At 47.4% G+C, this 14,860-nt stretch overlaps 1 protein-coding gene across 4 annotated transcripts in view; it reads left to right on the top strand.

Annotated features, from left to right (window-relative positions):
- The window catches only part of Lama3 (laminin subunit alpha 3), a 235,124-nt gene that overhangs the window by 68,123 nt on the left and 152,141 nt on the right, over positions 1-14,860 (top strand). For 3 of the 4 annotated variants that reach the window (XR_005496046.2, NM_001393748.1, XM_039096924.2), the window contains 2 exons: positions 350-412; positions 13,593-13,727. Coding sequence is in view for 3 of the 4 variants with exons in the window: in NM_001393748.1 (NP_001380677.1) it covers positions 350-412; positions 13,593-13,727 (198 nt within the window). In the remaining variant the exon portion in view is untranslated. Of the gene's footprint in view, positions 1-349; positions 413-6,294; positions 6,658-13,592; positions 13,728-14,860 lie in introns of those variants that run through there. The other variant, XM_039096925.2, reaches the window with a different exon arrangement.

Raw genomic sequence — 14,860 nt, forward strand, 5'->3', positions numbered from 1 at the left:
TTTTAAACTACTCTCAATTTTAATTAAAAAAAAAACCAAGCAGTTAAACTTATGTTTAAAATATCTAAATTCTACTTGTGTTTAGGCAAAGCTACTCCTCGGACACAACTGTTACGAGTGACTTAGCGATTGTAAGCGTGAAACTTCATCCATGTCTGTTTGCTGATGTGCGGGAGCAGCCTGGCTTTGATTAGGAGGCCTACTGGCCATAGAGTCCAGGATGGTCCTGGAATAAGTCTCTACATGTTGGATTTCACTGAGGGAGGGCCTTGTTCCTGCTCAGTGTGATTCAGTGCATGCTACTAGCTCCTTAATCTTTCTTTGTGTTTTAAAATAAATTGCTCTGCAGGAATTCCAGTCTTTCCTGACTACACTCTGAATCCAGAAGATCCCATGGCTGGCAATATAAAAGGCAAGTGGCATCGTTTTGGTTTAATGTCAATGAAAATATTGTGTTCCATTCGCTTTCTGGCTTCTGAGTGTACTGCCAAGCCCAGTTGAAATTCTGGAGTTCCGTGAGGCTTTTGCAGACGTCTCCTGGCCATTCTTGATCGCAGTCTGTCTTTTGAAAGGGAACTACCTAATGCAAGAACACTGGATAGAGTTGGGATTATAGATTACTAGTTTGCCCGAAAACCTTTCATAGTAGCCTCTCTGTCCTGCTGGAACTCTCCCACCCATAGGAACTGAGTGCAAGTTCTCTATCTGGGAAGTAATACCAGGAAGGAGTAGGGCACAAGAGAGAAGGGCTTGGAGGGAGCCACGACACAGATACATTAGCCAGGCCTGTTATGGTACCTGGGCTGCACACCTCTGGACCATTTCAGGAGATGAAGCGAGACTTGCTTGGATGAAGCCTGGGAGGCAGTGAGCTTCGTTATCCATACCTGGGGGAAAGCTGCTTCCACAGTGTGGCCTGCAGAAGGCTGGGGAGCACCACAGCCAGAAACAGGTGCCTTGGATTCAGAACAACAGGTGTGCTTAGGAAGCATCCTTTGGGGTGGAGAAGTGAGTAGGAGCAGAGGATTCGGTGCAGCACTTACAGAATAATCATTTGTTCCACAAGTTTCCAACTGTCACTATCAAAACACCAATCTGGTTTCTAAAAGCTTATTAGTGCACCAAGAAAAATTCTCATAATTCTTAGAGCTTCTGTTCCTATGGGGTTTGCTGGGGTAGAGGTGGGGACTCAGACACACACACACACACACACACACACACACACGCCAGCACACACATACCATACACTCATGCACATATGCAAGCACACACATAACACACACACACATGCAAGTACACACATATCATACACATGTGCACATATGCAAGCATACATATAACACACACATGCCAGCACACACATACTATACACTCATGCACATATGCAAGCACACACATAACACACACACATGTAAGTACACACATACCATACACAAGTGTACATATGCAAGCACACATATAACACACACACATGCAAGCACACACATACTATACACACGTGCACATATGCAAGCACACATATAACACACACACATGCAAGCTCACACATATGCACATACCATACACACATCCACATATGCAAGCACACACATAACACACACACATGCACACACACACACACACACACACACACACGCACGCAGTAAAATTACGGTTCTATTATTGTGCTAGTTTGCTTTCTGTTGCTGGACCAAGATGTCAGATAAAATCAAGTTATAAGGAGGAAAGTGCATGCTCTGTTGGCCTTGTTGTTTGGGGCATGTTGAGGCACAGTACATGATGGGAGAGGCCTGTTCACCTCAGGGCAGCCAGGAAACAAACAGGAAGAAAGAGGTGGGGTCCAATTTCTTCTTTGAGGGCACATCCCAGTGACCTCAATTCTTTTAACTCTGTCCTGCCCCTGTCCTGAATGCCCAGGGGTACTGGGAAGCCTGATACCTGGTGCTCATGACACCAGGTGAGGGGTCGGAAGGCTGTGTAATCCGAGGTGTGTGAGCATCAAAGCCCCCATTCTGCATCTAGGCAGGAATTCTGCAGTCATATGGTAACTCAGGCTCTGTGGAGTGCTTTAGGGGAAAATATGTCAGAGGGTAAGGCTGGGGAAAACAAGGTTTACAAATTGAAATAGTCTTGCAAAGAGGGAGAGCAGAGCCCTTCCTTAGGACAGGATGCCCAGTAAGCAGACAGCCCATACGTGTGACATCATGGTTAGGAAAAGAAGAATGGCTGGGAAGGGACGTGTCAGAATCTTATGGCAGTCTTTGTCAGCTATTGTGAAAAATTGGTATTTGGAATGAGATAGAGTTCTGCACAGAGAGGACTTGCAAGTAAGGCGCCTTACAGTGCTGTGCTGAGAATGAATTGCAGGGGAGAAGGGCAGTGCAGAGACCCAGTGGGAGGCTACCACAGTCATCCAGGAGAAAATGGTGGCATCTGAGACCATCATCAGAAGCATCAGTGGAGGCATCAGTGGAGATGACAGCAGAGGGGCGGGTGCTGGATGTCCCCAGAGAGAACCATGGTGGATGTCTGCCACAGAGAGAGCCGGCAGACCTTGAAGAGGGATTTCTACAGTGGGGGCAGACTGTGTGCAGAGAGAAGAGTCCAGACTGGCTCCAGGGCATTGGGCTGTACACATAGAAGGGAGAAGCTGCCCTTTATTGAAATGGAAAGGCTACCAACCAAATGTGGTCTGTATGAGTGGGAGTAGCCCAGGCAGGGGCAACCACAGACACTTGTGGAAGCATTTTGTACTCCGGTAGTTTCTTGTTTGTTCTGTGAAATCAGAAGCAAATGTGTTGGAGCAGGGAATGAGGACGGTGAAAAGGACTTGGTGTGGAGGAGGAAGGCAGGAAAGTCATCCAGGAGTGTCAGCTTAGGAAGCGTCACAGGAGTGCCAAGGTACACCAGGGGATCGCTCAGTCAGCCTTCTATTCCACCCACTCCTGACTCCTCTGACCAAGCCAGCGAGCTGTGTGTCAGTGAGGAAGGTATTGTTTCATGCTTTGGGCATGTGGGCTGGAGGATGGTGGTTACACTGGATGAGGTGTGTAATCCATTTAGTGTGGAGGGAGGGTCTGTAGCAGGATGCCCACGGCAGGACTCAGCAGGCATTTCCTCAAACGTTTGTGTATTAACTAGAATGGAGCTTAGAGCAGAAACACTGGGAACGCACAAGAATGTTCAGGTCTTCCACTGATAGCCCGTTTACAGTAATTGCTTTGTTACTCAATTTCTTCTCTCAGAGGAAGCTTGTGACAACCTCAGAAAGACGGGTAATTGAACCTGGAGAGAAGCTCAGATGTCCGCCACAAAATGCAGAGAAACCTTGAAACATGGCCTGGTGGACATTGAGTGTTAGCAGTGAGGTTGGAGAATTCAAAGATACAGTGATCCACTGTAGGCTGCTGGCTTATTAGTTCATTTTAACTACTTATTTTTATGTTTATAAGTCTATATGAATCTGTGTGCATGCATGTGTGTGTATGTGTGTATGTGTGTGTGTGTGTGTGTGTGTGTGTGTGTGCATGCGCGCTCTCCTGTGTATGCATACCTGGAGGTTAGAGATTCACAAAGGCTGTGTGTCCTTCTCAGTTGCTCTTTACCTTACTTTGAGACAAGGTCTCTTTCTGAACCTGGAAGTCAGCAATTTGGCTAGCGTGACCTGCAGTAAGCCCCTGGGATCCTCTCATCTCATCTCCCAGCACTGGGAGTGTAAGTATGTGCTTCTGTGCCTGGAAGTTTACATGGCTGCCAGGGTTCAAACTCAGCCCTCATGCTTATGTAGCACACACTTTACTGACTGATCTCCCTGCCCTGTTAGTCAATTCTAAAAACACCAGGTTTGGGACTTGATTATTGGCAGAACATAATAGAAGTACAAACATAGCTACTAGCACATCCAGCGTAGCAGAGCGCTGGATGAAGCTGGGCTCCTTCTAACCCTGAGAATTCTGAATGACTCTGGAAGAATTTGTGTTCTCATTTATAGTGGTTCTTAACCAGACATGTGCTTTAAGATCCATTCCATTAAAAATAGGCACACACACACACACACACACACACACATACACACACACACACAGATACACACCCATACACCCCCCAATACACCCATGTATACACTCCCACATGCATACACCCCACATATACACACATATATGCATACACATCCATGCACCCCTCACATAAACCCATGTATAGACCCACACATACATGCATATACCCCTGTACACACACACACACATATACACTTACACATATGCATACAAAACCGTAACCCCCCACATATATATACTTACACACATACACAATACACACCCGTGCATACACCCCAATACATATTCATACACACACATGCACCTCCCACATACATGCACAAGCATGCGCTCGCGCGCGCGCGCGCGCACACACACACACACACACACACACACACACACACACACACACTCCCGCCTACACTCACAAGCTCAATGTGTGTTTTTCTGGGAGGAAGCCCAGGTCTGCATTTTGGAGAGTTGTGCTGACTTACGGCCTCTCCTTGTTGAGAACTACTTACTGCCTCAGTTGGGAGAAAGTCCTGTTTTAGTGGTCACTGAGCTTTGCTATGAGGGATCAGATAGGAATCTGGGCTTTGGGGCTCGATGGATTTTGTCACATGTCCTCAACTGCTGGTCTGAAGGGATCCACAGGTGATATGCAAGTGAAAGTGCTTGGCTGTGTTCTAAAAATATTTGTTTTTCTAGAACATATTTAGCTCTTACACAAAAGTTTACAGAGCTCCAGGACCACAATAGAATCTCTGAGAGTGCAATTCTCCCCCAAGCAGAAGTGTTCTTCTACTAGAGAATGCTGGAGTGCATTCTACCTGTACCACAGCCAAGACTGAGACAAACACACTCGGCACAAGCAGTTGACTGACTGTATCATCTACAGACCTACTGAAGATCAAAAATATACTTAAAGAATGCATCTTGAGGGATGTCTTAACGGGCAAAGTGCTTGCCATGTGAACAGGAATCTCCATGCCTGGGGCCCTGGACTCTGTAGAGCAGCACATACACTGTAATCTCAGTGTTTCTCCGGTGAGACAGGAGTGGGGACAGTAGAACCCACGAAGCTCATGGACCAGCTTAGTACAAACAGAGGAGATGAAGTGCGGTCTCAAAGAAGGCAGAAGGCAATGACTAACCTGAGGTTTTCCTTTAATCTCCGTACCTAGGGCAGCACAGATATACCATCCCACACAGCATATACCATATATATATATATATACACCATCCCCACACAGCATGCATACGCATTATATATACAGCATACACACAACATACACATTATATATATACCATCCCACACAGCATGCATACACATTATATATACAGCATACACACAACATATAAATATATATATTACATATATATATATATACCATCCCCACACAGCATGCATACACATTATATACACAGCATACACACAACATACACAGTATATATATCCCCACACAGCATGCATACACATTATATACACACCTCCTCACACCAGTGTTATTAGAATGCATTTATATTGTTTATACAGAATTGTTGTCATTAGTTTTAATGCCTTAGAGAAGTCTATTGTCTTAGGTATTTTAAGCAGTCTTGCTGTCATTTAAAGTGTAGGGAGGAAATACACACATGGGTTGTATTCAAAGGCTACATATACTGTGTCATTTGAGATGAAGAACTTGAGCATCTAGGGACTTTAAACTCTCAAGGGTTGAGGGGATCCCCCGTTGGTCCTAAGGAATGACTACACTTAACCAGTGATTCCAGACGCTGGAGAAGAGATTATAGTCAGGGCACTCTGTGCAGATTTGACTGCTCTTAGGTTCCGTTTTATCTCACAGCTGGATATTATTAGGGTTTTCCAGATGGAGGGACATATACACTTGAGCATTATCACTAGGAAGCAGATTTGTCACGGACACTTGTCTAAGGGATCCCTTTAGAAGTGACCAAGGGAGGTCTATTATTCCCTTGGAGTGTATGCTCAAGGACCACAAGTGTACAGATATCTCTAGTCTTCCAAGATCAAGGATCAGTGAGAAGGAAAGCCAAAGCATTCAGAGCCCACATGTCTGGGAAATCAGGGCAATCTGGGCTGACTCTAGAGCAGCTCATCAGAGCTGCAGACAGGCCCAGACCTGTTTTAGGGGAAAATTACTAGGGGAGAATTCCTAAAGAGATTATGAAAAGGTTTGCAATTCCCTATCCACTTTGTAAGAAAGCTGCTTGCTATTGCCAAGGTCCTAAGTCAGTCCAGTGGCTGGGGCTAGCAGGTGTGTTAAATACCCCCAAGGTACTGGGCAATGCTCTCTGGTTCCTGCTTTCCTGGGGGCACCTCTTTCCAGGCTGGGCAGGTGGGTTGGGGCTATAACTGAGGGCTTGAGACCTGGCAGCTGTGGCTTGGAGAGAGATGGACTGTGATAGCTCTATCTAGGGGCTCTGCTGATGAAATAGAACTGAAGGAACGGTGTGTGCGAGTTAATTACAGGCTCGACTCTGCAACAGTCTCCATTCACTCAGCTTTGATGATGTGATGCCCACTGCACAGCCCCTGCTCCCGGGAGCTCCCCACCCACAGGAGACATGGACAGGTGGGCAGTTAGAGGAGCAGAAGGTAAGACCCGTGAGCAGGAAGAACCCAGAGCTAAGAGAGCAAGAAGGTCTCTCCTGCAGCTAGGTGGCTGGGAGGGAGGAAGGAAAGGAGAAGGGAGGGGCATGTAGGTGGGTTGGAAGTTCTGGCTTCCCCAACAGGGAGGAAGACATTTGAGGTGAGTCTTGGAGCATAAAGAACAATTGGCTAAACAGAGAAGCAGTGAAAAAGAGGCGGAGGGGGTAGGGAGGGGATGACAGGAAGACCCCTGGGCTGTACTGTGGAGAGGGTGGAAGAACTTGGGGGAGCAGGGGGGCTCTGAGGGGATGAGAGAAAGAGCTGCATGGATGGATTCAAATATGCACTTTTGCAGTTCACAGCCAGGCCTCATGGAGGGGCACCGCTAGCAAACAGATCTGCATCTTTATGAGGGTAATCTCACAGCAGCTGACTAGAATGCATCTTGAGGAGATGGTGGCCTGGGATTTTTTTTTTTTTTTTGGTTCTTTTTTTTCTGGAGCTGGGGACCGAACCCAGGGCCTTGCGCTTCCTAGGTAAGCGCTCTACCGCTGAGCTAAATCCCCAGCCCCGACCTGGGATATTTTAAAAGCTCTTCTTTGTCGCAAGTATGGAGGGCTTTGGGGGTGTGTCCTGAGGCTCTGTGTCACCACCACGGGACTCAACACTGGAAAGTAATTTGAAAAGTAGGAAGTCTGACAAGATTGCTAGTGGAGTAGTAGGGTGAGACTGGGTGCAGAGGCTTTGCCATGGCTCAGGGCGAAGACACTTACTGCCAACCCCGATGACATGAGTTTGATATCTGGTTCCACACGGCAGAAGGAGAGAACTGATTGTGTATCTTTCACCTCTACACATAAATAATAAATACCCTAGTAAGACTGAACACAGATCACTTCCTGGGTCCCCAAAATAAGACACAGAAGGATGAGGCTCTGAACTCTAAACTCTGGTAGGAGACGAGGATTCAAGGGACTTTTCTGAGAGGAAATCGCTGTGACCTAGTGGATGGGGATTTTTTTTTTCCTTTTCTTTTTCTGTTTTAGTTATAAATTGGGATTCCCTGAATTTGGATGCTAGGGAGACTCCAAGTTCCTCAAAGTCTCCAGTGTGTAGTTTAATCCCAAGGCTGTAGTTCACAGTGAAATGTCCCCTTCATGTGACCTTCTCAGCCTGCAAAGCTGTGTCCTTGGGCTCTCATGAGATTCCAGTAAGGAGCTGTCAGGGTAGTGCTGGGTCCAGTCTCAGCTCCAAGCTTCTCTCGTCATGAATGTGCTTTTGGTCCATCAGTTCTGCAGAGGAGGGCAAACTTGGTTCCATCCTCCTGGACTCTGTAGTAAAGTCAGAGCTAACCCAGCACAGGCAGATTAACAGGACAACAGCGACACATTTCCCTGTCTACACAGCCGTCGAAAGAAAGAACGAAGACCCAATGAAAGTGTCAGGTCCCCAGATCTGTAGAGCTGCTGCACAGAGAACAATAGATTGTGGTGTCTGACAAGGCCGGGAGCCTGTTCTGAGGTGGGGAGCAGTGAGGCAGCGGTGAGGAAGCACAAAGGAAGTAAAGGATGACGGGAGCGACTTCTGCAGAGTTGTTTGCGCAGATTGGTTTCCGTCAGCCTCCTGTCTCTGGCCTTGAGAATGTTCTTTCTTGGTTCAGAAGGAGTACCCTTCTCATGGGAAGTTATCTGGCCTGCTTTAGGTAAATGGAGGAGGATAGTCCTTCCTGGAGCTGTCGTCCAGAGCATTTGACTCAAAATCATCAGTGTACCAAAGTGGCATTATTTGCAATTCAGTGTCTGCAGGGAATGCATTTCAAAACTCACCACCTCAGTCACCCACATCTGCAGAAGCTTGTGCCTTATGTAAAATGACACATTATTCATGTAAGCTATACGCATCGTTCCATGTTACCACATTACTAAAAATATCTAAAACAAATGCTATTAAGTTGTTAACACTATATCAGCTGTTCTCCTCCTGTGGGTCTGAGACCTGTTTGGGGGTTGAGTAACCTTTCACAGGGGTCACCTAAGACCATTGGAAAGCACAGATATTTACATCACAATTCAATACAGAAGAATTATGGTTAAAAAAAGCAATGAAAATTTAATGTTTGGGGGGTCACTGCAACACTAGGAAGGTTGAGAACCACTGATTTAGGGAATAATAGTAAAATAAAGTCTGAGCATGTTCATTACAGACACGATTGCCTCCTGAGTGACTTTAATCCTTACTTGGTGGAGTCTAAAGGTATGGGGACTGCCACTACAGAGTCAGCTCCATGATCTGAACCCCCACTCCCAAAGCTCTTCTTGTCAAATTAAACAACTGTCAGCTGTAAGCACGAACAGTCAGGGGTCATGAAAATACTGTACTGTTGTTCTGATTTCCTCTCGTATTTATTTCCAATCATTACATTAGACAAATGATTCTACAAAATTGTCATTCACTTTTTGTCTGAAAGGTTAAGGGTTAAGGGCAAAGGAGAAGAGGGAGGGCCTAGAAAATTTGAGATCATTATCTAGTTTTAACCCTTGCAGAGAAGTTCTCCATCGTACACGAGTGGTTCCTTTGTGAGGAGAAGGACTCAGCTAGGTCTCTGTGTCAGCCAGTATACATTTAGGAGTTAATAAACAGATAGATGGCAAATGTTGCTGTTTGCGATTGACCTGGAAATGTTCCTTAATCTAGAACAGACCCTGACACTTGCTTTCAAAATTGTTTTCCGTTCGCATCTTTAGTATAATAAAACAGATGTTCGCCTTTGAGTCAGGCATACTTGGCCACACATACTGTCTTCCTGGCCCTGTGACCTACAACAAGTGAGCATTTCTGAGTGTCCTTTCCTTTCCCTTTGTCCATAATTAGTATTGTAATGATTTATAAAAAAAATATTTCCAGACAACAGTGTTAAATTACTGTTGAGACCTGGGGAAGTAGGTGAGGGTGTCTTTTAGGTCTGATTCCTGATTGAGTGATTTACCCTCAGCATAGACCATTAACCCCTTCCTGTCCAGGGCACTGAGGGAAAGAGGAGGGGGCAGCAAATCTGTGTAGTGCTTTGAAATGGAGTGGGGCAAACTATGAGCTGTGTCTGGCTGCGTCTGGCTGTGTCTGGCTGTGTCTGGCTGTGTCTGGCTGTGTCTGGCTGTGTCTGGCTGTGGCTGGCTGTGGCTGGCTGTGGCTGGCTGTGGCTCTGACTTCTGACCATTGGCCACATCCCCTCATTGGGGATGGAGGAATGTTCCCTAGTCACTCCTTTGCCCAGCAAGACTGGATGTGCAGAGGTTCAGGCATAGGCCAGGTAGATGAAACACACCAATGTGCTTTTTTGTCCTCCTGGCTGCTCATTCCTTCAACCTACTCCAGGGACCCAGGGACTCTAGTAGCCCCACTAGTCAGAGCACATGGGGCACGTGAGTGTCTGGGTTTGGACCTTTGAGACTGGAGCAAAGAACTGCAGGCCAAGGTGACCCTGCTGAGAGGGTCGCCCACATCAATTCATTCCTGGGTTCCTCAGTTCCTATGTTCCAGTGTAGGACTGCCATCCATGCAGCTAAATGTTATTTTCTGTGGGTTTCTGTGTGTGCTGAGCACAGTGGGACTGTACCACCTGCTCCGGGGTCAGGGTATGCAGAGGACCCTAAAACATGAACCCAGACCAAAAGGGGTCAAGGGCTCTGGCTCCCCTTTCCTCCCTCTCTCCCAATATGGCCACCCTCCTTGGGCCTTGTAAGGCTTTGTGATAAGTGCACGGGAACTACCTTATTCATATTCCTTTTTGGATACCCACATAGTTGATCCATAAAGGGGGCCCCCTGCAGGGCTCTAGCCATAACCCATATGTGCGTAGGCTGCCCAACATAGTGTGGGAAACAGTACTTAGCCATCTAGTCTTCTACAAAGCTAGCCTGATCACCCCTGAATCATTGTTGATGACCACTGGCTGGTTGTCAATGATGTCATTTGACTATAGCATGTATACCTATCTTAAAAGGCTCGTGCTTAACTCCGTTACTCATATATTCACAATGGAGTCAAACAAGAAGCTCGTTGCTGAGAAATGTCATTTCCTGGGAAATACCTGATGGCACCTGGGTCCCATATGGTGGCAAAGGATCCAAGCTAACAGGGCCTTCACTCTGTAATGAAAGATTGCTACGAACACAGTAGTTTATCAACCAAAGGTCTCTCCTTCAAGTCCACAACCTGCTGGCAGCTCTGCTGTGCTTGCTAAGGGTCTACGTGGGTAGAGGGATTCTCTCCATGTGACCCTCCTCCTGGAGGCAGCCTGGCTGGGTTTCTCTGTGGTGCTCTTGGGATTTCCAGAGGGTTAGAGCAGAAAGCTGAAAGGCCTGTGGCAACCTTGGCTCAGAGGTCTCAGGCCAATGAGCTGCCTCAGACTCCTGCCGCCTCCCAGTGAGAGAGTTCTAAAGCAAAGTGAAAGACAATCTCAGCTGAGATGGAGACTGAGAAAGCAGAGAGGGGAGGGAGGGGTTCTGTTTACACAGACAGGAAGACCTAGAGACCTTCTAAGGAGTAGTCATGCTCATAGACAGTTGTAAGCTAGAAAGCTGTTGTGGCAGGACACACAGGACACTCCAGACAGAGGATATTACAGTCTGAGCAAAGGTCCCGAGGCGGGCACGTATTATTAGGTGTACTGTCAGCAGCCTTGTTGCCTGAAAGCTTCCTGTCTGGGACACTGTGTAAAGCAACCCCATGGAAACCCGGAAAGCCAAGTTTGGCACCCTCCGAGACTGTCAGTGAATGCCTTCCTCCAAGCACAAGGACCTGTTCAGTCCCCCATAACCACACAGAGAGCTGGGTGCCGTGGCACAGGCCTGTCCTGGCTTGGGTCTCTCACGGTGATAGAACGCTGTGCCCATAAGCAACCCGGAGGAAAGGGTTTCTTTCATGTTACAAACCCAGGTACAGTAACTTGGAAGGTATTCTTCCAGAGATGTGAGACGATCGGTTGTGGCAGGTGCCTGTTCTGTCCCGGGGTCCCCAGTGTGACTCCTGCCATTCGGCGTCCTATCCACCCCCCACTCAGTCCATGGCTGAGAAAAGGCAGTGGAGGCAGAGCTGATGTGGGAGCCACAGAGGGGTGCTGCTTACTGGCTTGCTAGGTCTGCTTTCTTATAGAACCCAGGGCCACCCTCTGCCTGGTGGTGAAAGTCCCCACAATAGGCTGGACTTTCCCACATCAATCATTAATTAAGAAAACACATCACGGGCTTGTTCACAGGCGGTTTGACAGGCACTTTCTTAATTGAGGATCCATCTTCCCAAATGACTCTAGCTTATATCAGGTTGACAGAAAAGTAACTGGCTAGATGCCTATCCTCTGAGCCACAGTGAGATAGATGGCAGGCAGGGATAGTCAGTCTGTGGAGCTTCCAGCCTGTGAGTTCAGCCTTCTTGGTGAAGTTCTAGACTAAAGACAAATGAAGGGTGAAGGCATCTGATAAATCTGCGTGCATGGGCACACACACACACACACACACACACACTCACACACACACACACTCACACACACACTCACATACACACTCTCACACACACTCACATACACACACATGGGCTCACACACACACTCACACACTCACATACACACTCACACACTCACATACACACTCACACACTCTCACATACACACTCACACACTCTCACACACACATACACACACAGGCACACACACACTCACACACACACTCACACACTCACACACACACCACACACATGCACTCTCACACACACTCACATACACACTCACACACTCACACACACACCACAATTCACACACTCACATATACACTCACTCACACACACTCACACACTCATACACACCACACACACTCACACACTCACATACACACTCACACACACACTCACACACACCACACACTCACACACACTTACTCACTCTCACACACACACTTACATACACACTCACACACTCACACATGCACTCACACACTCTCACACACACACGGACACACACACTCACACACTCACATACACACTCACACACTCTCACACACACACTCACATACACATTCACATACACACACATGGGCGCACACACACTCACATACACACTCACACTCACACACTCACATACACACACTCACATACTCACATACACACTCACACACTCTCACACACTCACATACACACTCACATACACACACATGGGCGCACACACACTCACATACACACTCACACTCACACACTCTCACATACACACACTCACACACTCTCACACACTCTCACATACACACTCACACACTCTCACACACACATACACACTCACACACACTTACACACTCTCACACACACTCACATACACACTCACATACACACACATGGGCGCACACACACACTCACACACTCACACACACACTCACATACACACTCACACTCTCACATACACACTCACACACACCACACACTCACATACACTTACTCTCACCCACACTTACATACACACTCACACACTCACACATGCACTCACACACACTCACACACACGCACCACACACACACACACTCTCACGCACATACATACACACACACTTATACACTCAAACACGAACACACACAAAAGAAAATGTAAGTACATTGAATTAAAAGTTCTATTACATAGGAATCTGTTAAATGAAGTTCTTCTGTACTAGCATTTAGCTTGGGAGGAAAAGAAGCCTTTCACAGGTGTAGATGTTGAGCGACTGTGATTACTTTACAAACCCAGTTCCACTCTGGGATGTTTATAGGCGGTACCTATGACCTTTCCAATCCTTATTCTAGTTCCCTTTACAGTGATGTCTTAAGGGTTAAGGAGGCTGGCTAGCTGTAAATCTTTCAGTCTCTATTACATGGCAGTAACCTGGGAGAAGCGTGAAGTGGTCTCTCTGACAGTCTCTTTCTTTGCAGGGTGTGACTGTAACTTGGAAGGTGTTCTCCCCGAGATATGTGACGATCGTGGCAGGTGCCTGTGCCGTCCTGGGGTTGAGGGTCCCCGGTGTGACTCCTGCCGTTCGGGGTCCTATTCATTCCCAATATGCCAAGGTAAGAGGGTAAGCCACAGAGATGATGATCACTGGTTCCCAGGTTGGACTCCTGAGGAAGCAGATAGCCTTTCTGTCAGAGCACCATAGCCCGTGGTTTAACCTGCCTTGTATACAGATGTGACATCTACTGTCCCCTGAGACCGTTCTTTTTCCCACTCTGTCCTTCCTCCTCTATGATAGTCAAGTGCCTGGGTTGGGTAGTGGTCACCTCAGGTTCAAGTCCTAGCTTTGAAGGGTCAGTGGTGCCACAGTTTAGGAACCTGCCAGGTGGACAAGAGAAGGAGACAGGACAGACAGGGTGCCACCAGACTGCATGTCTCGGCAGTCCCTACCTTTGCTGAAGTCCTGGAGGATTCCTATAGAGCCGTTCGTCCGCACTGGAGCACGGAGAAGCAGATTCTAGTATCTGTGGAGGAAACAGTTGTCAGAAGCCACCAGGTAGCTGAGCTTTGTAGAGAATGAAGTCCAAGCCAGCAAAACCATGAGGCTTCCCCTTTCCCATGTCCTTCTATGTAGGCTGCTACCGAAGGGTAGAGCCCATGTTCAGAGTGGGTCTTCAAGGCAGTCAAGACCATCCCTTACAGACTCGAACTGTCCCCATTGTTGTGAGGGCCACATGTACACTGATGTGCCGAGTTTCTGGTACTGAGGAGTGTCTTGTTCAAACACGGCATTCTTCCATTCTGCCTCTGCTCACTCTTCCTCTACATCACGTAGGAGCCTGTGATCCTCTCCTAATGTGTCTGCTTGCCATGCTCCAGACCCCTCTTCTTCTCCCGACTCTGCTCATGGGCCACTCTCATTTCTCTGTCTCCATCTCTGTCAGCCACAGAGGGCCTCAGCTGTCCCTTCCTGGTTCCTGGGTTACCTGGAAGGTATGAGGAGAGGAATAAGGAGAAGGCAACCCTTTCCCTCTCTACCTTGACCTGAAGCAGATGTACACTCAGAAGTGAGAACATGAACTTTTCCTATGGGAGCACAGGTGTGCCCGTCTGAATCCCGATCCAGTGCATTCTGGGTCAAACCGCTTATGGAGTTTGCTTGGGTAACTTTGCCCCTGTACACAGTACCAGTTTCGGAGAGCCATCTCTCCAGTGGTGAAGGTTTAGAGGATGTTGCAGGCTACTTCCT

The sequence above is a fragment of the Rattus norvegicus genome, chromosome 18 (genome assembly GCF_036323735.1).
Source record: "Rattus norvegicus strain BN/NHsdMcwi chromosome 18, GRCr8, whole genome shotgun sequence".
Taxonomy (NCBI): Eukaryota; Metazoa; Chordata; class Mammalia; order Rodentia; family Muridae; genus Rattus; species Rattus norvegicus.